Source organism: Haemaphysalis longicornis, unplaced genomic scaffold, assembly GCF_048455015.1.
Source record: "Haemaphysalis longicornis isolate Haplotype H1 unplaced genomic scaffold, Haemaphysalis longicornis Haplotype H1 scaffold_7, whole genome shotgun sequence".
Lineage (NCBI taxonomy): Eukaryota > Metazoa > Arthropoda > Arachnida > Ixodida > Ixodidae > Haemaphysalis > Haemaphysalis longicornis.
Window position 1 is genome coordinate 65,934,220 of NW_027526422.1, and position 22,439 is coordinate 65,956,658.

General features: G+C 45.7%; 1 protein-coding gene across 24 annotated transcripts in view; it reads right to left on the bottom strand.

The window, feature by feature from the left end:
- LOC144145839 (uncharacterized) overlaps positions 1 to 21,424 on the bottom strand; it is an 80,216-nt gene extending 58,792 nt beyond the window's left edge. Inside the window, exons 1-7 of one of the 24 annotated variants that reach the window (XM_077677613.1) lie at positions 21,005 to 21,419; positions 9,783 to 10,169; positions 9,211 to 9,324; positions 8,635 to 8,748; positions 8,073 to 8,174; positions 7,214 to 7,333; positions 1,647 to 1,877 (exon numbers count right to left, since the gene is read on the bottom strand). In XM_077677613.1, coding sequence (XP_077533739.1) covers positions 1,647 to 1,877; positions 7,214 to 7,333; positions 8,073 to 8,174; positions 8,635 to 8,748; positions 9,211 to 9,324; positions 9,783 to 10,148 — 1,047 coding nt within the window. In that variant the 5' untranslated portion in view covers positions 10,149 to 10,169; positions 21,005 to 21,419. Of the gene's footprint in view, positions 1 to 1,646; positions 1,878 to 7,213; positions 7,337 to 8,072; positions 8,178 to 8,634; positions 8,749 to 9,210; positions 9,325 to 9,782; positions 10,170 to 21,004 lie in introns of all 24 variants that reach the window. The other 23 variants (XM_077677610.1, XM_077677611.1, XM_077677612.1 and 20 more) reach the window with 23 other exon arrangements.
- Positions 21,425 to 22,439: the final 1,015 nt, after the last annotated feature.

Here is a 22,439-nt window from a genome sequence, read left to right on the forward strand (position 1 = left end):
TTAGGAGCCCACCATACCTTAGATAAACTATATCGAAGTCCACCATTTGAGCCAACTCTTACGTCGCAGCTCTACCCCTACCGATAGAGCCATTCTGTCTCAGCTGCACCTGCGCACTCCTCTGCAACACCCGCAGGCCGATACGACTCATCCTCCCCATGAGATTCGCAAGTTCATTGATGTGGCCCCATTGCCACGCAACATGCATCCGACACATCACGAAGCTCCTAGGGAAACCCGAGCGAAAGCGATTCTCAATCAATACGGCCGAAACTCTGCCATAGTCTATACAGACGCCGCTTCATATCCCGGGCGAAAAGCTAAGACCGCTGTGGTTTCTGCTACAAAAGACCACATATTACATGCGCATCCATTCCCACCGTCCATTCTCTGCAGGTGGAGGAAGTGGACATCGAACCTTCTCCAGCGTTGCATATCACTACCTGCCAGTACAATTCTTCTCCAGCATCCTCCTCGACATCCTGTAAGAATTACTTAGGTGCCAGCCCACTCCGCCGTAACCCGCCGCGGTGGCTCAGTGGCTAAGGCGTTGCGCTGCTGAGCACGAGGTCGCGGGCTCGATTCCCGGCCGCGGCGGCCGCTTTTCTGATGGAGGCGAAAAGCAAAAACGCCCGTGTGTACGAGATTTCGGCGCACGTTAAAGATCCCCAGGTGGTCAAAATTAATCCGGAGCCCTCCACTACGGCGCGCCTCATCGCCTGCGTTGCGTCGGCGCGTTAAACCCCACAATCAATCAAGCCCACTCCGCCGTGCCTGGCAACAAAGATGCCTATCAGCGTGCCCAAGAGTAGACCCTAGGGGCAAGCCAGGAGTTCGGCGAGCAGTGGCAGGTCTGCCCCCTCTTCTCGTTTCACGAAATCACCCAGCTTTACCACCTGGAACGAACACTGTATCCCCCTGCGTACAAAACTGTCCCTAAAGAACAAGAGCGCCACCTCCGAGACATCCAAACAAACACATTTCCCCACCCCACTAAAGCCCAAATTCTTGCCCCCACCCTGTACTGTTTGCAATGCCGCTTCTGCGAGGCTCCGGGCACCCTCTGCCATATCATGTGGGGCTGTGATAATAACACCCACCTACCCCCCCCCCCCCTGCCCTGTTCCTCTCCAGAGTACTGGGAGAGAGCACTGTCCAGCTCGGACTCTGAGGACCAGCTTTGGCTGCTGCAGAGCCCAAGGCTGACTGCTTTAAAGACGTTTATTCCTCCTCATCTTCTGACCGAAAGCGGGAAAACTCAATGGGATTGGCCAAGCCTCCATTCAATAAATCACTAGAGGAGCGAGAGAGCAGAGGAAGAGCGTTGCAGAGTAACTGGAGAAGCTTTCGTACTTTATCTTATTCCTCCATCACGTACAAAACACCCATATCTAACCATCACTGCCAGCAATCAAAAGAAAACTTTCTCCCAACAAGTAACAACGATGGGAACCGGAGAAGTTTTCGGCTGTTAAAAGGATCCCGTGAAGGTATGGCCCCTTATGACTAAAGCTAAACTCCATCACATAAAAATGGCCTGGGACATCCGGCTACCGACCAATGGGAACGCATTCTACAAATCCCTTGAATAGGCGGTAACTATTCCCCAGTTTGAGTGGAATTTAAGTGTGCTCCCGTGTGCTTGCCTGCTTTTGATAGTCCTCGCACGTAAGGTCTCGATGTATGGCCTTGCATAGAAGGCAAGTAGTGTTGCGGCACTTGTAGCAGGGCAGTTCCGTCTCATCCACATCAACCGAGACCCAGAAGCCGCAGCCATCTTTAGCGCACAGTGCTGTCTTTTGCGGTCTGCGCACCGTCATTCGCTTCCAAGTTGGTTGTCTAAACGCAGCGCCAGGAGACAGTTGTACAGCGGGTGGCTGCAAACATACAATCCAGCGTTCTACACCCCGAATGTAAACAGTCACGGTATAGTTCAGGCGATGTCATTGTGTCTGCATTCGGATTGGAACATACACCTGTGGTTAAATGGATCCTAATGACAAAATACAATACTGTTTATATTAAACGGACTAGTCTTTGGTAACACACTCATTTGTATCCCAGCCAATGAAAGTTTTTGCCTAAAAATAAATATTTTAAAAAATTCTAAGTTTGTTCTTCACAACATCATCACTAACGTAACGTTGAAACACTGTAAAGGCCTGTCTGTATGTCTGGTACATGTTAGCATTTAAGTGGTAAGATTAAAAGGAAGTTGGTGCACCACTGCGAAATGAGCCGTTTTTTGGTGAAAGCTTTGTGGGGCAGCCACTAATCACACCAACAAGTTCCTGCGACTTCACGAGGAGAAGCCTAGAATGTGGCTGCTAAGTCGCTACTGCTCCATCAGTTTTTCTCGATATCTAGATTGCTTGTTCAATGTTTGCGTTTAAATTTTATCCTTTTTATCCAGAAAGAGCGCTCTTTTTAATTTACCAAACTTGTACTTTGTATCAATGGTGCCCTTAAAATGTCTCTCCATCGCGCCGCAATCTATCGTCAAGGAGGGCCAAGTAATCCAGCAACATATTTCGCGACATCTGCATCAAACTTTCGGCAAATGTACTGAGGTGACATTATTACAACTTTATGCCCGTATATTTGTCTACTGCGTTGGGCGTCTTAAACATAAGCTTCTGCTTGCAGTCACACCAGCTAAAGTGGCAAGCGCCGAGACATAACTTTTGTTCACGACAGCAAGCTGGAAAGAGCAGTTATTCAGCGTGGAAACTTGCGTTTTTCCCTAATATAATGCGTGCGGCGAACGCGCGAGTTTATGTTAGAAGCCATGTCAACTTTCACGTCTGCTTTTCTTCCTTCCGTTCACCACTGTAGTTGAGGGTTGCTGCCACTTGAAAACCGCCTTGTTGTATTCGAAGTGTGAGTTACCACAGTCGCCCAGTGCGGCTTCTTAGTCGTGTATTTGCTTATTCAGCCACAGCTTCAACTACACTTTTTTGGCCCACTTGCGAAGCTTATTCTTGCTCCAAGACCGTAGAGAAGGTTTAAAGGTTACGGGCTATTCATCAGTTTCTTTTCTTTCAGACTGGACGCCGCCCGTGTACGAGAAACGACAAGCACCGCCTAGTGATTACCTTCTTAAAGCGATACACGTACGCTTGTTTTGCTCCGGGTCAACAATCCCGGCAGCTCTTTATTTGTGCACTCACTCAGCATTTCATCGCTCCGAGTCTGACTCCAAAAGACGATACGTGCAAAACAACCGCAATTTTCTGAGGAGAATGCGAAGCCGGCCAAGTACAAGAAGCGACAAGGAACATTTGGTTTTTTTGCTGGCCGAATAGAATACGAACATATTCTGTATAAGAAGATCCACTCGACGTTTTATTTGCTTTTATTTCTTTTTCTGGCTGTCAGAATATCCCAGGTATAGAGTGCTGCCTAGACCGGAAGCAACCATCACACCGTACACGAGCGTCGGCAGGATTTTGTGTTGAGGGGGGCAAACCCGTTGCTTTAGGGGGGAGAGAGCGAAAGTGGGGGGAAAGGGCAATTGTGCTTGTGTCGGTTCGGAGGGGGTAGTTGCCCCTTTTCAACCCCCCCCCTCCCCCGCATAAGCCCGCATATGCCCCCCCCCCCCCCCCCCGCATACGTGAGAGGCTAAACTAGATACCGTCGATTCTCGATAAAGTCGCCTAATTGAAATTTTCGGAGAATGGAAGTGATGTTCCGGTCTTGGCAATTTTACATGCAATTCAATAGAAGGAATTGCACAATAATTCGCAGCTAAAACCCAATATGTCAGTTAAATTGAAGTTATTTCGAATAAAAAGCATCGAGGTCACCATCACCTCGCGATAAAATACAAAAATTTTCAAGTGCCAAAACTCCGTCATGCTCTGCACTGTCGGTGTCATCGCAACTGAGACAACGCACAGCGCAAAGTGGCAGGTCAGTTGAGACTCGCGCCAGCGTATTACCGCTTCCTCTATTTTTTAGGTCATCAACCTTCTTTGTTGCGCACATCTCCGTGTGAGCAATTAGCGTAGTCGACGCTTCGGGCTTTCAATTTAGCGATAACTCTGAACTACCAGGGCAAACCGCGTCGCACGCTCAAACTGCCAACGAAAGTCGCGATTCTGAACAAAATCAAGAAGGAAGCAGTCTTGCGGACTAACGGCAATACTATTCTTGTTCTTTCTGTTTGAATGGAAGTTCGGTAAATTCGAAGCTTCTTTTTCGGTTCCCGTTGAATTCGTATTAACGAGAATCAACTGTAGGCAATGCTAGGAAGGCTCTATGGGACACTAACAGCACTCCCTCACCACAGTAGGATCCGTCCACCCTGGTGTGGTAGTTCGCCCCCGTCTCCTATGATTGACCAACCCAACTCGCGGCACTCAGTTCCCAGCAGCTGTAGATCACCTGTCCACGGCGGCGGCCAGAACAGCGATACAGCAGAGGGTGCTAAGAATCTCTGGGTCCGGACAAGCCGCCATTGGAACTTGACCATGGCAACGTTCAACACACGCACTCTGTCTAGCGAGGGAAGCTTAGCTGTACTGCTAGACGAGCTCTAGGACGTTAAGGGAGATATCATAGGGGTAAGCGAAGTTATAAGAACAGGAGAAGGCTTCACGGAGCTCAATAGCAGGCATATTCTGTGCTGCAGAGGACCCCAGGAGAAGCAAGAACACGTGGTGGGATTTTTACTCCACAGAGAAATAGCAGGAAACGTGGAGGAGATTTTCAACATTAGCGAGAGAGTCGCGACGGTTGTGATCAAGTTAAACAAGCGACACAAGTTAAAGATGGTACTAGCCTACGCCCAAAAGATAGATCCGATGATGAGCCCACAGATAGCTCCCATGAAGACTTCCGAGTCAGCAACACATAATGGAACAACACAATTCACGATTGTGATGGCAGACTAACACAAAGGTAGAGGAAAAGAGTAGGTCAGTGGAAAACTTGGGAATGGGCACTCGCCCTTTCTCAAGGAATGAACACATTGTTCTACAAACAAAATATTAGAAAGTGACACAGAGAAAGTGACACAGTGACAAACTCTGTGCTTCTCAGCCTGACTTCCTAAAATTGATGCCGGCATTGGGTAGCCCGTCTGACTTTAGTCGCCGCTTCATTGCCATCGTATGAAGTGCAATGTATCTGCATGGAGCCATGATAGTAGCCGCGGCCCCCCCTCAGCAACAATCTGTAGTCATCTGATAGGAGTTTTGTCTAAAAAAAAGTATTGGAAGCAGATTACAGGCAGCAGGTATACCATGCGGGTGGGAAAAAAGTGAACAATAGAGAATGCCGAGGTTTAGAAGGCGAGTTACGATGACAAAATTTTGTGGTAAACACCATTTTCTACTGCTGGAAGATACGAGTGATGGGAACACAATAGAAGGCTGCAACGACGAATAGACCGGTGCATGTAGCAGAAATTCCCCAACTTTCCAGAGCCCTAAACCCATGCCTCTGTTTGAGGATATTTTGTGTACAAGTTGGTTTTTTAACCACTTCACTACGGCTAGGATCACGGAACAATGCAGTCCTATCCCATCAGTTCGGTTTTTACATCACTGTCCGCTTTAGCTAATATGTAGGCTGTTAATCATGGCCACGCCGCAATCCCGCTGCTTGTTTTACAGCAAATCTGCTTATAGCCAAGGTTCTGTGTATTTTTGTGTCCGCCAACAAATTTGAGGCGGCAAAACAAATTGCAAAAAAGCAACTGTACCGCACCCTTCACTTGAAAACGGCTGTAACTCGTTCTATCAAAACTTTCCCAACAAAACTTATACGTTAAGGCGACTCTATCCTTGCTCCAAGTTTAATTTAGTAGTCGTAAGTAGTTAGTTCCGTTGAAGCTGTAAACGTTACAGAATTACCGTCTGCTCTCAATACGTGGACATCTACATAGTGGTATGGTTACAGAAAACAGCTGTATTTCTGGTTTCATAGAAACTTTCATAACAGCAATTATATAAATGGCCGCTAAGAAAACTATCACGACGCCAGATTTTATTTACTCAACATAATTAGTCCACAGTGAATTTGCAGAATTCCCAGAATTCCCGCCTGATTTCAGTACATGCGCATTACGCGAAAAAGGCCCATTGTTCGCTGCTAAGATAAAACTAAAGCCCTACCAAGTTTTATTGAGAAATCACAAAGCTGTAGTCCTTACCATTTCCAAATAACGAGAAAATATACAAGTATGCATTCTCCCACCATGTGTATGGTGTGTATTTTATACCGATTCACTGGTCACCAACCTTCACAAGCGGGAATGGCTGCTAATTTATAAAGCGAAGCTTTCTAAGAAATGCCTCACCGATGGCGTCGTTCGTCACGCAAAACGCACTACAGGAAAGCAGCGAAATTTACACAAGCATGTCAAGAAAAAAAAGCTCTTCCCATGATCGGAATCGAACCTGGGTGTCTAGCGTGGCGTTATGAAGCTGACGCCTATAAGATTGCGCTATTTCGACAAAGTCGAAGCAATTTGGATTTTGTTCTGACTTTGACATAGGTTGCATGGGAGGAAGAGTCACGTTTTAACGATCTTTCCCTTAGAAAAGGGGGTTTTAGTTTTTTAAACCTAGCTCTATATGAAACAATATATCACATTAAAGCTAGAAGAACGGATCTTGATTTGATTGTAGGGTTGAACGCGCCGACGCAACGCAGACGATGCGGCGCGCCGTAGTGGAGGGCTCCGGATTAATTTTGACCACCTGAGGAAATCTAAAGTGCGCAGAAAGCTCGTACACACGGGCGTTTTTTATTTTGGCCTGCATCAGAAAAGCGGCCGCCGCGGCCGGGAATCGAACCTGCGTCCTCGTGCTCAGCAGCGCATCGCCATAGCCACTGAGCCACCGCGGCCAGTAGAAGAATGGAGTTGCCAGCAAGAGAAATAAAGACAGCATTGAATGTTGCGTAATAGTTCATTACAATTACAAAGATAATTTACCTTAGTTTGTGCTAATTTATCTTAGAAGAGGCATGAGCTAAACAACGCCCGCGTCAAAATTGCGCTTTATGCGTCCGCCCTTCAGCAAATTTCGACTTCCAAAACAAATTCCTTCGCATGGCTTGAAATAACGCAGCGCGCGAAGCACACGCAAAGATTTGTAATATGCACATAGATGATTGTACAAGGACATCGGCATTAGTCATTTTCTGCCCAATCTCGCCGAACAAAGAAATTTAATGAGTGCAGTTCCTGTAGCTGCTTTTGTACCTTGACTGGAGAATTCGGTTTGGCTGGGGTAACAGGACTGCGGGCCTCTTTCTTTGGACTCGTTTCTGTCGCTGTCCTTGCCGGAGAGCCAGCCGCCAATGAAGCACTCGGAGATGCGGTGTGCTGTAAACGAAATGGTTGAAGGCAGGCTTGTACTTCCTCGCAAGCCGGACGCACGAACGGAGATGAGATGGAGAGAATGGTGTTCAATGGTGCCGGTGAGGTTAACCTGGCAAAGGCGCCTTGCTTGCTACACCAGGTTTATAAGAAAACTATAGATGGCATTCACCGAGGAGTTTAGTTGCCAATTTCTTCGTTTGGCAACATCGGAAACGGCCACGGACATGGCCGAAGCGCCACGGACATGGCGCGGCTTGTGCCACAGCGGCAGCACGCCGCAGAAAAAAAAAGCCCCGACGTGCGTCGTCTGCTCAGTTTAAACCCGATACTAAACGGTAGTGTCAACAGAGATGTTATTAATTGCACTCACAATGGAGTCGAGGCACTACTTTGCGTTCGGTTGGGTAGTGTTTAAAACGTGAAAAACAAATCATGTGCTTAGCACGGACAAGTACCACAATCCCGCGGAGCCCGACGTAACAAGGGACGGCGCACACACATGGTTGTCTGCATGCGTGCCACACCAGTGAATACAACCTATACCACAGTAGAATTAGAAGAACGGAGTTACCACTGAGAGAAATTGGGACAGAGTTGACTGGTGCCAAATAACTAGGGACAATTGTAGTGATAATTTATGATAAATTGTGCTAATTTATTCGGAGCAGGCAACAGCTTAAGCAACGGAAGCAGTGTGAAGAAATTGAATACGGGATATTATCTAAGTCTGCGTTTATACCTTGACTGGGGATACCGGGCTCCGTGTCTCTCCGCCCACACTCGTTGGTGGCGCTGCCATCCCCGGAGAGGCGCCCCCCAGTGAAGCCCTCGGAGAGGGGGACTGCTGGGAACGAAATGGTGGTAGAGAAAGAAGCTTGTACTTACTCACCAGCACTGACAGTACCAGAAGCAAGAACTAAGTAGACTATACCACAGTAAATGTACAAGAACAGTTACCAGTGAGAGAACGTGGGACAGCGTTGGCTATTTCGTAAGAACCGGTGAAAATTGCAACGATTATTTTTATAATCTGGCTGTATTAATTTTGAAAAAAGGAAGGAAAATAGGCTGCTCGGCGCTAAAGGATCTCATTACGTGCATCTAGCCTTCTGTATTTTTTAACTTACAAGGCGATAATGGCTTTTGTCAGACAACTAAAATCAAGGCAGCGTGCGAAACAAAGTGAAATATTTGCAATCCGCAGACATGTGATTGTAGAAGATATTTCTGTCTGTCACTTTATACCAAATCTCAATCAGCGAAGAAATTGATCAGTTCAGTTTCAGTGTCTTTGTTTATACCTTTACTGGAGGATTTGGGGCAACGGGACTTCGTGCCTGTTTCCTTGGACTCGCTTGTGCAGGTGTAATCCCCGGAGAGGCCCCCGCCAATGAAGCTCTCGGATACGGGGACTGCTGTGAACGAAATCGTAGTAGAGAGAAGAAGCTTGTACTTCCTCACCAGCACTGACAGTGCCAGATGCAGGAACGAAGTAGACTATACCACAGTAAATGTACAAGAACAGAGTTGCCAGTGAGAGCGTGGGACAGCGTTGGCTGTTTGATAATAACCGGTGAAAATTGTAACGATGATTTTTTATAATCTGGCTGTATTAATTTTGAAAAAAGGAAGGAAAATAGGCTGGTCGGCGCTAAACAATCGCATTACGTGCATATAGCCTTCTGCATTTTTTAACTTACAAGGCTATAATGGCTTTTGTCTGATTACTAAAATCAAGGCAGTGTGCGAAGCAAAGTGAAATACTTGCAATGTGCACACAGGTGATTGTAATAGAACATATTGGTGTCTGTCATTTTATACCAGATCTCAATCAGCGAAGAAATTGATCAGTTCAGTTCGAGTATCTTCGGTTATACCTTGACTGGAGGATTTGGGGTAACGGGACTTCGTGCCTCTTTCCTCGGACTCTCTTGTGCTGGTGTAATCCCCGGAGAGGCACCCCCCAACGAAGCCCTCGAAGATGGGGACTGCTGTCAACGAAATCGTGGTAGAGAAGGTTGTACTTCTTCACAAGCACTGACAGTGCCAGAAGCAGGAACGAGGTACACTATGCCACAGTAATTGTACAACAACAGAGTTACCAGTTCGAGAACGTGGGACAGCGTTGGCTGTTTAATAATTACCATTGGAAATTGTAACGATGATTTTTGATAATCTCGCCTAATTTATTTTGATAAAATGAAGGAAAAGAGGCTGCGCAGCGCTAAGCAATCGCATTACTTGCATCTACCCTTCGCAATTTTTAACTTCCAAGACCATAATGACTTTTGTCAGATGACTAAAATCAACGCATTGTGCGAAGCAAAGTAGAATATTTGTAATGTGCACAAAGGTGATTGTAATGGAACATATTGGTGTCTGTCATTTTATACCAGATCTCAATCAGCGAAGAAATTGATCAGTTCCGTTCCAGTGTCTTTGTTTATACCTTGACTGGAGGATTTGGGGTAACGGGACTTCGTGCCTCTTTCCTCGGACTCGCTTGTGCCGATGTAATCCCAGGAGAGGCACCCGCCAGTGATGTCCTCGGAGATGGAGTCTGCTGTGAACGCAGCGGTGGTAGAGAGGCTTGTGCATCTGCACAAGCACGGACGTCGCCGGAGGCGCGAACTGGGGTGTCTGTAAGCAGCATCATACTCTGGGTCCGGAACGTTTCGCAGTTAGTGCCCTCGTGGCACGCATCGCAGGAGCGACAAGTCACGTGGCGACAGTTGCCGCAAACGACGAATTTTCTTCCCTCCGCCGGGAACAAAATTACCCCGCAGTTGCGCCATCGGCACACCACACGCTCCATTTCGCAAGTGTTGCCGACGACCTGCGCGGAAAAAATAATTTAGTGGGAAACTTTAGGCACAGATCAAGAGCCGAAAATAGCGGATTAAGTAATAAGCATTATTAATTTGACCGAAAATATACACCATCATACTAGGCGACAACAGCCACTGGAGTTGGTAGAACCTGACGACAACGGCACGTTTTGTCTTTTGACAATTTGGAAGGAGGCAAATCTTGACGGCGGAAGTGTTGCGACGACACGTTATGTACGAATTTGCCAACGTATCTGAAACGCACAAGGCAGCATTTAACGGGTCGTTTTATGTTGGTAGCTAGAAATTAGTGTTGCTGTAATTTCTATTTGTGATGCCATGCTCCACCTCGCAAGGCACTAAAGGGAAGTGTGGATAGAATTTTTTAATTTTAAATTTGAGTTTCACGTACCAAAGGAACACCTAGGTATCAGGCATAATGCGGGGCTCCGCAATAATTTGGACCTCCTAGACACCTCTAACATGCGCCAATATCTCGACAGACGGGCGATTTCTTTTTCGTTTTCAGGGAAGGAGACATTCGAGGTGTATTAGTAATATATAAGCATGAAAAGCCACTTTCTTTTTCACAAGTAGGCCAGGGAAGCTGGATCATTTCCCCACAGGGATGAGAAAATAAGCTCAAGTTTGCACTTCTTAGCTGCCCTCTCAAAACTTCCGTCATGTTGCTCTTCTTGAAAAATGCAGCATGAAACGTACCGCAATTTGGAAACGGACAACTTGGAACTCGGTAATCGACATTGGCGGGAGTTTTTCTTGCCATCTATTTTGTGCTTGGGCAGGTACAGATCGTCTGCCAGTGAATTCAGCATTAAAATAATCATGATAACAAGTGACACGTTTCGCTTCGACTGTCTGCTTGACGTCTCTTGTTCCTGTGTCAGGTTTATCGGCAACGATGTATAACTGGCACAAAAATCTGCAACGTTACGCTACACATGAGTGCATCGATTGCAGTGCTATCTTAAAGGAATCTGCAAACCACCGTTGCAGAAAATTCGCACTAAACAAGGTACAAAATACACGTAAAATACGCGGACAGGGCAAGCAACAAGTTACTTTTTTATCGATAGATTAGCGTGAACATTTAATTAATATGGCCTCTCTGCTCTTTCATAAACAACGACAAGTTTAAAATAAACCACAGGCCATTTTTGCAGCTAGCTGTATTTGTAACATCCGGAACAAATATTTTTCCAATCTTCTTGAAGACCTCGGTTAAACTAAATCAAATTACGTGCAAACAGCAGTGTCAAATATATTTGCTAACTCTCAGGAGGCTGTTCTTACGATTTCTGACCGAATATGCATCGCGTCTTCATTCAACATATGTGTCGTCGTCCCCCTCCCCGCAACATTGCAGTAAAGCGGAGGCAAAAAGTTCCTGCCATTTTGTAGATATGATGCAAGGAAAGCGCTTTAGGTGGTGGACAAACGTTTGGAAAACCGTAGAAGGTCCAATGCTAGCGTTACGGAAACAGTGGCCCCCGCTCTAAATAGTAAATAAAAAATGGCCACGTATCTGCTCGCTTCACTGCAAATGTCGTTGAAAGACGATGTTCGTTTGCCGCCCTTGCCACGTCAGCGCCTCTCCTCTCCTCTGGCCACCTCTCATGCTGTGCCACTCCCTTTCCATCCTCCCAGGATAAATGCACAGGAGGTTTTCTAAAGTCAATTCAGTTTTCCCGCGTTCCACTGCCAGCGCAAAACTTGTTACTGCTGAACTTGAAACGCTACCACGAGATACAGGTCTGTGCATCCCCCACAAACAGATGCGCAGACAGCATCAATGCATTTGGACCATGTTAATTGACTGGTCAGTGTTACGTCCGAGAAACAAAGGCTTTCAGGTAGACAAATTAAACAGTCATTTACACAGTGTCAGTATTCAAAAACCCATTTTTTGTTAGTAACGCGCATGAACTCTCTTATCAAGAATAAGTTTCATGTACCGCCTATCGCACCAGTTGCAAATAGCGCTAATACTATCACTTAACATATCATGGTCATTGTTATTTTTAATTTCCTTGTAAACTAAGCAATCATCGGCAAACAAACTTATGATGACTTTCTCATCAATGCACGTCCTAAGACCATTGATGCATATGACGGCAAGCAACAGCCATAGAACGCTTCCTTGCGGGACCCCTGAGTTGACTGGAAGGCAGTCAGAATAGAGCCCGTCTACATCGACGATTTCCGCAGTTTTAAATAGGGTGATATTCATGTAACTAGGTTGGAAGGGAAGTTTAATTTGTTAAGTTTTTATATAAAACCAGAATGGGAGAGCCGGTCAAAAATTTTACTGAAGTTCAAGACTAGTATATCAGTTTGGCCAGATTTATCGAGAATTGACGCGAGTGCACGAACGGTAGAAACAAGTTGGGTGCATGGTGGTCGAGAAGCCTTTACGAAAACAGTGCTGAAACGCTGTTAAAATATTATTATTAAAATATTATTATCATCTTCGAGAAGTATAATCGTGAAGTTTCCAATACAAGGCTTCTACAGGTTGCAAGATTTGCGTGTGAGCGATATCGGACGATAATTTTCTATTTCCTACCGATAACCTTTTTTATATACCGCGACAACACGAGCGACCGGCCAGTTATACGGTACAGCACGACGAGAAAAAGACAACCGAAGGATGATAACAAGCAAATGTGCAAGTAATCCGGCACAGCGGCGAAGAAACGCGTTAGGCAATCAGGGCTACATGACGATTTGGGCTTTAGGTTCAACAGCATCAAAAAGCTGCCTTTATATATAATGAAATCGGTGCTAAGGTGTTCTGTATTATTCTACGTGTCCCATTGGTTGGCTCAAGAAGCCGAAGAAGGACTACGGTCTTTAAAAAATTAGCCCCATCTTCCCGAAGGGAACGCTGAGTAGATGCGGAGCATCTCGGGGTTCCGTTGTGTTTCCCAGTTTGTGGGGTGGTGCTGACGCTTGCTTGCGCCAACCCACTAACTGACGGGACTGTTGCTTCCATCACACTTCATCGGAAGAACGGAGTGAAGTGGAGTCAACCGCAGCAAGCGCTGAACCAGGGGAGTGAAACTTCCTATACCTTGCATGGGACGCGATATTCGCTCGCAGCGCCGGATAAACTCCTGGTGTTTGGGGGCGGTACTAAAAACATGGCGGCGCGTTGCAGACATGCATTAGGAGACGCCATCTTGATGAGGACTGAAAAGCCGAGGGGGGGGGGGGGGGGGGTGATTTAGAACCAAATCAAAAGGCATTCAGATGGCCAGCGCACGACCTTGTTCCTGTTGCGCAACCCACCACATTATCAAAAGGGCAATTGTTTCGTTCTGATTGATGAACTTTTGCGCGTCCACTTCTTTTTGCACCTCTTATTCTAAGTACGACGTTGTTTTGGTTTATTAGTACACACAATCCAGACAGGAATAAAGAGCACAGTTTTTTTATGTTTATTGCTTAAATGTACCATTCGTACAGTAAAAACACAACTTGGATTTTTTACGCTTTTAGTTGCATACAAAAGTGTGTGGCCCATGGCAGCATGCTAATAACTAGGTATCCAGCCAGTGCATATCTGCCCAAGGTCCGCGTAGTCTCTGCTGGTGAAATGGGCAGGACACAGCCGGTAGCTGCTGTAGGTCTGACGAGGTGGTAAATGAGCCAGGTCCTGCCTTCTCGCACACTGGAGCCAAATGCGAGATCTGGAACATCAACAAGAACGTGTGCATATTTGGGTTATAATGAATACTAGCTTTATTGCTGCTTTCAAGCGCACATACGATAGTTTTGAGTGAAATCGTTGTGGCATCTGTATTCGAAATAAACGTTATCTGATATATTAGGAATCTTCCTTTCTTAAATTGATTTTGGCTACAAAGACGAATTGTGACAACGCCAATCGTAAAGGCAAATTTTAAATTAAAATCAGCCTCTATTATTAAGATACACGGATACGTTTTTTTATCTGTGCGATTACAGTGTTCGGTGGAAACGATCCACCCTTCCTCCTAATCCAAAATATATTACTCCAGACGAAAGCAGCCATCCCACACCAGGATTTCTAAGCTATTATTAAGGCATATATACTTTCGCGCGCTAAGTATCCCTCAGGTGTTTCTCGGGCCCTGCAGTAAACCGGTTATTAACACCTTATTTAAAAACCTGTAATAAATTTCTAGAACACGTTAAACCTCCATTGTCTCATTATTTATCGGCTTATAGCTGTGACTCTGTTCTTGTGAATATATCGTTCCAGTACTGAAAGCTGAAACTCGAAGCACGGAACTGAAGCGGAAATTATAAATTATAAGTGGTGGAATTATAGTTATGATTGTATTATAAACATATACAGCAATTGCTTAGTTTGTATATTGATTGCTACCAATTCATTCTGCTATGTGCCGTGGATTCACGTGGAGACAAAATGCGGAACACACAATCGAAACGCAATAAAATAATTAATGTAGTCACTACTTAGTTAACATTGCGCTAACAACCCGATATGAACCTATATGGACCCACCCTTTAAGTCAAAAGTGTATGGGAGATGCCTTCCTCCAGCTGTGGACATAAATAGGCTGATAATAATAACGACAACAATAATAGTGATAATATTTATAATAATCGCAATAAAATTAATAATACAATAACAACAACGCATGCTACGAAAACATGCTAAACGCAGGCAATCAAAAGATAATAAAACAAGTGCAGATAAGCTCACACTGTTGCATTAGTTATTGTATATGTTGCCTCATATACATTTTGCTGCATACCGTGCATTCACTTGCGCTAAAATACAAAACGCAGAATCGAAACGCATTAAATCAATAGCGCACGTATAAACAAACGTGTGTAGCTAATGTAGTCATTGGATTAATTGGCAGATGCTCTGCCACGCATTTCATGCGTAATTCAAGAGGGAAAAAAAACAATCAGAATGTAAAAAATAAATAGTGCGCGTGTACGCTCACTTCAATTATAAATCTACTGCTGCAACCGCATCCTGCTATGTCGTGCAAACGTAGAAAAGCGAAAGGAGCAGCATGCAGATCGTACCTTTCGTCCGCCGGGATCCAAAAGAATTTCATGTGGCCTGGCGTGAAGAATTTTGACACCACTCAGTACAGCACAATCTGTGATGACGGCGCGAATCCATTCATGCGTCTGTTTCGATGAAACAAACTTCACGGTGGTAAAAACGGCCCTCGGAACACCGTGGATCGCAGCATACCTGTGGGCGCGACAAGAAACGCCCCTTTTCTGCGGTGCGAAGCAAAAAGGCGCGATTCCGGTTTTCCACTCCGGGTGGCGCTCGTATTTTCGCAGTCTAGAACGGCAACTTTTAAGTTCACTTGCATATTCAAAACTCCGTAATTAATAAGTAACCTGGTAATAAATATAAAATGCAGCAACAACGTTCATTTATGCACGTATGTAGTACAGCCCCCAAACGTTAGGATCGCTGCAGTCACGGGACAGAAAAACGGCAGAGTTTCATCCCCCTGGCTGAACTGAACGCGCGCAGCGCGCTACCCGATTTACATTCAAGGTTAAAGGAGAGGAGACGAGAGGAGGAGAGATGCGCAAGCGCCGAGCATGCGCCGCGAAATCAGAAGCGAGAACGCGGGAGAAGCGAGAGCGAAGTGCACGCAGCTGGTACGAGAGAAGAAGTGGCGGGAGTATCGCGCAGCTGTGGGAGAGAGGGAAGGAGGAGAGTTGCGCATGCGCAGTGAGACTGCGGACGCCGACGCGGGACATGCCCAGACTATAAGATGCTCCGCATCTGAAACACGAGCGTGATCCCAAGGGACTTGAACCCGGGTCAGCAACGTAGCTGCCCAATGCGCTACCGCTGCTCATGTCCGCACGTTTGAACCAGCGTTGCAACAGAACACCCGCTACTGGCTCGCGTTTTGTGCGTCTGGCTTTACCTGAAAACTAACCTGTTGCACAAAAAGCCGACTTTAAAACACGTGGCACGCAGAAAAGCTTAACGCGCGTGCCATGCAGAAATGCCCTTTTTTAGTGGCAAAGCACCTTAGGGGCTCGTGCCTTCGGCGTCTCCTTGGAATTATTTCTTTGTATTATTTACCCATAATTTTGATGCGTCGATTCTTTGCCGAGTACCCTACAGCCAGGACCGTGTAACGCCCTGGATTTCTGCCAAAATGCAGATATCGCGGAAGTTTCGCCCTTAATGGCTACAATGGCGTAAATAGAGATAACTGGTCGCACGAAATTTTGAAAAACTAAAAAAATAAGAAAAATATAAAATTATTACGAGAACTGGCGCACGGTGTAACGCCCTGCATTTCGACAAAAATGCAGATTTAGGGGAATTTCCAAATAGAATCGTTATATTATTCTAAATGGAGATAATTGGTCGGACAAAATTTTAAGAAACTAAAAAATAAAAATATTAGAAATAACGGAAAACACGTGGCATTTGCACAATAATGCAGATTTCGCGATAGTTTCCCCCGAAATTGTTATAATAGCGTAAATGGAAATAATTGGTGGAAAGAAATTTTCACAAATTAAATTTTAAGAAAAATATAAAATATTTCCGGGAAATGGCGAACCGTGTAACGCCCTGCATTTTCACAATGGAGCAGATTCGAGAAAGTTCCGCCTGTAGTCGTTATAATAGCGTAAATGAAGGTAATTTGTCGAACAAAATTTTGAAGAAAAAAATAAACAACAAAAAATGCAAAAAATCGGAAAATGGCAAACCATATAAGAACCTACATTTCAACAATGCATATTTTGCGGAAATTTCACCTACAACCATTGTATTAGCGTAAACAAGATAATTGGTACAAAGAAATTATGAAACACTAAAAAAATAAGTACAATATAAAAAAATTACGGAAAATGGCTAACCGTGCAAAGCCCTGCATTTCCACAATAAGCCATATTTCCCGGAAGTTCCAAATGTAGTCGTTATAACAGTGTACATGGAGATAATTGGTAGAACGAAATTTTTAAGAACTAAAAAATACGAAATATATTAAGCAATTGCGGAAAATGGCAATCCGTATAACGCCCTGCAGTTCCACAGTAATGCAGATTTCGCGAATTTTTCACAGGGAATCGTTATGATAGCGTAAATGGAGATAAGTGGTTGGAAAGGATTTAGAAAAACCAAAAACTGATTCTAAAAACTCACACTCAACACAAACGGCATAAGAATACTACGCATTAGTAGACAATTCTCTGAATTTCTGCGGAATTCCCTTCATTTCTTGTCCGAATCCTAGTTTACGTAGAATAAATGAGTTATTTGAAAAATTCTCTGCATTGCATGCAATTCAGAAATTTTGCTCTAATTTTGAAACACGTGTAAAAACTCCGTCTTGGATTTTTCTAAGCTTTCAAAAATCTTCAATGTTGTACTATCATATTCTCCAGAAACAGAAACATGTCGGATTGTGTAGTATTGTAGCTGTAAATCACAAGATATGATCTTGTTGGCTGTGTGACGGGGACATAATAGAATGGTTTCTAACAAAGTTCTCACGTCAACGTAAGAGGGCAAATGGCCGGTCGACACTTGTCCGCTGTGCGCGTACATGGTGATCAACTAAGGAAAGCTACGGAGCGGGAGAGGGTATGAGAGAGCAACAGGAGACTGGCTGTTTGGCCATTGTTCGCCCACGCCTTTGACAAGGATTACACAGGCGACGCTGCCTGTATGAACAGTATGTGGCATAATTTATACCTGAGTGATACGGTGTTTCTTCTGGTTTTCCGCGGGAACACATTTGTAAAAACTGTGAAGGAAAGTTCCCCTAATTCTGGTCGATTTGTAAAAACTGTTCCGCGTTTGGCGCCCCGAAGCTATGGCTACGAGGTGCAACGTATAATGCAGGGTGGCAGGAAAATTTTGAGCAGCTGGGAATCTTTAAGCAGCGTCGAAATATACACACGTTTTTAGTTTTCGTCAACATCACGAAAGCAGCAGCCGGGGGCGGCAATCGAACATACGTCTTCATCAGTGGCTCAGCCACTGAATCACTCCTGCGAGTCACGCTTGTCAAGTACTTACACTTCTTGTGTGGAACCTCTTTGAGCAAATTATGAAATGCAACAGGGAGGAACTTTACGGTATCGGCTTTATAACCTTTCGCAGTGCATCTATCTTGCATCATGTGTACCGTGGCAGCGATGGAAGGGCAAAGTCGCTTTCATATCGCCTACGGGATACCGAAAGTGTGTCTTATCGAGCCTCGCACTCTGCACGCACGACCAGCAGCAGCATACCATTGAAACGCTGCCGGGCATAGCTTTCATAATGTTGCCACCATGTATAGAGCGCTGATAGTGTTGCGACCGCTCTGAAGGGGAAAGGTGCGTGAGAGGCGACGGAGTTGATCTCCAGTGAACGAGAAAAGCCCTGAATGACATTGAACGCGTATTATCAAGAAGCGAGGGGGGGGGGGGGTCGAATCGTTTCGGCGTGAACCGGAAACCATTATTTTTTTCGGTGCAGTTCCAGTTTGCGTTCAGCGGGCTAAAAAAATAACGGCACGGGTTCGGATTCAGTTCAAAAATACCGCCGAATCGACATCCTGATATATATATATATATATATATATATATATATATTTATAGAGTAGACTCTCGATAAACGTAACTTCAAGGGACCGTGAAAATTAGTCCCGTTTAACAGGAGTTCTGTTTACTGAGAGAGATGTTCTAAGGTGCAAATTTATGTGCGTACACACTTCTAAGGGCATTTCATGGAACTCTAACCACTAAAAAGTGACTGTAGCTGATAGTTTCCAGAAAGCAAGAAAACTACAAGAAGCGTAGGCACAGCATTCACAAAGTTTATTTGGCAACAATGAGTCGCTGTGCACTACAAAACGCGTCAATTATTTTTGTTTGAGTCCTTGCAACTGCATCTTCACGGAGGCTAGAGGCCTCAACTTCGCGAGTGCTTACGAGCCACCGAATTTAGAAGACGGCAACGTGGTAATGAAGGACGAATAGCACAACGATGGCACGAACGAGGCGACAGGAGGTGAGCCCTGTAGCCTCGGCGTCTAGAATAGAGACCGAACGACTGGAACAAGAACTGCGATGTTGCATTCGTTGCGCTAACACGGCTAACCACTTACGAGACGAGGCTTACGAGGCCAACAAGGCTAAAAAAGCATGGAGGAAAAAAAAACAAGAAAGAAACAGCCCGAACCGTAAAAAGCTGATTCTCATGCCAGTGGATTCCACAAGAAGTTCCATTTCTGGTTCCGTTTACACGTGGATGCGGAAATTTTAGTTCCGATTACCGAGAGTTTTTTTACGTTATCTGAATACAAAACCAACCAAATTCCAGGCAACTGTTCCGTTTAAGCGATTTCGGTTTATCGAGATTCTACTGTATATATATATATATATATATATATATATATATATATATATATATATATATATAGTCAAGAAGACAGCCGATGCGCCAGTAGCTGGTTGAGGTAGTTTATTCGCAGGGTGAAGCCGATGGGAACGCAGGATCGAGCGTTGCGACCGCCAAGCTCGTTTTCTGGCGCATGCACCTCTTGGGGTTCATCGTCTTCCCTGACCTCTTTGACGCATATCCCCGAGTGTGGGCGCATACCCCGACGGTTTGATGGCCTGTCACGTCTGTTCATTTACCTCGCTACCATATATTTATACCACAAGTTTTATTTTTTATCAAAGAAAAGTAGCCTCGCGAATTGCCCGATTGCGGAGGCTGGGGCGGGCTAAGCTAAGTGCTAAGCACTACAACGCAAACACGCGTCTCGGCGGTCACGACGGCATGAGTCATCGCAGCACTCACGGTGCGCCATATTGGGAACGTCTATCAGAGCGCGCCGCATATATCACCCCTGCCGTTACAGTCGGGTTGGGATTGCTACACACCGGGTATAAACCACGCGGGCAGAGATTTCTAGGCACATGGTGCATGCATGAAAAGAATCCGGGACTCGGATGCGAAAATTGTCCGTACCCGCACAATGCGTTCAAGGGCATGAAGGGGAGGAATCGACCATTTAGAGCCTCCTGACAGCAGGGCTTCTTATCAGCGGCCAGTATTACATAGCGCACGATACACGATTCTACTTGCGGGTGCGACCGGGGGCGGAATGGCAAATATGCGGCACAGACAAAAGAGCACGAAACTGAAATGCGTGTAGATGCAAGCTCTGTCGCTACTCGAAAAATAAAATCGGGAATTTGACATTCATTTAAGCTATGTAATGAACGGCACTCCGCGCTACTACGAAAGTATACCCCCTTCAATGACAAAAGTCAGTGATGGGAAGCGCTTTGCAGCGTCTTGTGATTTAGCAAACGGAAAGTTATCGGTCGCACTCAAAGCCCCTCCCCCCTACCCCAAACTACATTACTCCAATTTATTCGCTTAATAAGGCATCTTGAAAAGCCATGAGGATTTAACAGAAGGACGACACACATAGGGAAGACAACAGGACGAGCGCAATGAGGTATGCCTTCCTTCTGTCAAGCAATGAAAGAGAACCCACTGTTGGTCAAATTTGTGCATATTTCGTAAAACTTAGAGCGCGAAGCAACAAGGACGACAGAAAGGCGAAAACACAAGCGCTGACAGGCACTGGCTTGTGTCACACCGCTCTGGTGTAGCGAGTAAGAGGTGAAACATTACGCGCCGGAAGGGTTTCATCATTCTCCCTCGCGGTGCAGAAAAAACCGAGTGACACAAGTTACACGCGCAACCGCTTCTTCAAGCTCATGAAAGCGCAACTATACGTGGGAGGGCCGGACGGCGGAATCGAATCGGCGTGGAAAACACCCAAGGGCACGTACTCACCTTCAGTGCATCCGGATGGGCAAGGCACAAGTCTAGAGACTGTTCCGATTCCTACACGTTAATTAATCCGTGTTTATAAGTGTGGGGCACTGAACGTGAACCCCTCGTTGGTTGTTTTGCGGGGTGCAGCACAACTTCCTTCTCGTGCGTGCCCGACGGACCGATTTGCTACGCTCTCGTCGCAGCCCTGCTGATAACAAGACAGGCGCGACTGGGAAGTGGCGGCCGCTAACGACGGCATTTGATAAGTGGCGACGAAGCCGCGCTGCAGCCGAAGCCGGCCGCATTGAAGCACAATTGAAATATGGGCGAGTTGGTGATACATTGGGAGAATAAGCGCAACAAAAAAAGACATCGGAAAAAATACGCGCCGTCCTGTGTGTGCTCTTCTACGTGTCGTCTCCTTTCGCGCTTATTCCCAGAGCGCATTGAAGCGTAATCGCGGGCCCTAGCGCTAGACTTTGCCTGGGCGCGACTATGCAGTGACGGGGTCGCAAAGATCGTTTCCGATTCGCTTTCGTCTTTCGAGACGGAACCGATAATGTGATCCGTACAGGCATTTCAAAAGAGGGCGACGATCTGGTAATAGCCGAGAATACGGCCTCATGTCTGCCGGGTGTAATACGACGCGGGCTACGCATGCCCAGTGGTGGGCCGTCATAGCGAATCGCTCTGTGACCGGCCTGGATGAGTAGCGATTGTGGAAAGACGACTTCACATGTGGCGGCAGACTCAAGGAGGTGGGAAAGTAGAGCGACCAGTAACTATTAGGGAAAAAAAATCTGAGTCTGGAGTGACGTTTTAATCGCAAAACCGTGCAGCTGTCCACGTCAGGTTCACGGTTTGCGTGAGTGCACCTCCTTGCCACTATGTTTTCAGCATTTCATTCGGAATAGAAATTAACCTTTTTGTTTTATCAGCGCCTTATCGCGGGCCCTGTGCCTGCGGCTGGGACATTCCCCCAGAAAATACCTTGCTATCCTTCCCCTCGAACTTAAAAAGAAGACGAAATTAAGGTCGAAACTGACTTGCTTTTGACGCGTTTCACGTGCTGTCACGGTATAAATTGGTTCGTGTAGACCCATCAAAGTAACTGAAACGAAGTTTCCAATTCCTTCCAATCCCAGCGACATTGTGACCGCTTTCAGCCTGTCAGTACAGCGTGAACTCATGTTTACACTCAGAATGATCAGAAATGTTTCTCGAATTGTTAAAGACGATAGACTTTCTTGGGCTACTTAAACGCAGAAATTTTCGTCTGTCTGTCTGTCTGTCTGTCTGTGTGTCTCTGACTCTAGTCAGCCACTCGGCCAAAGTGAAACAGGAACTGCGCAATAGTCTTATATACCCACAGCGAAATCTAAACGTCTAAGTCCGGTGTTAATGTTTATACGTGTCAACATTTTTGAACAAGAACAAGACATTGCGCAAATAT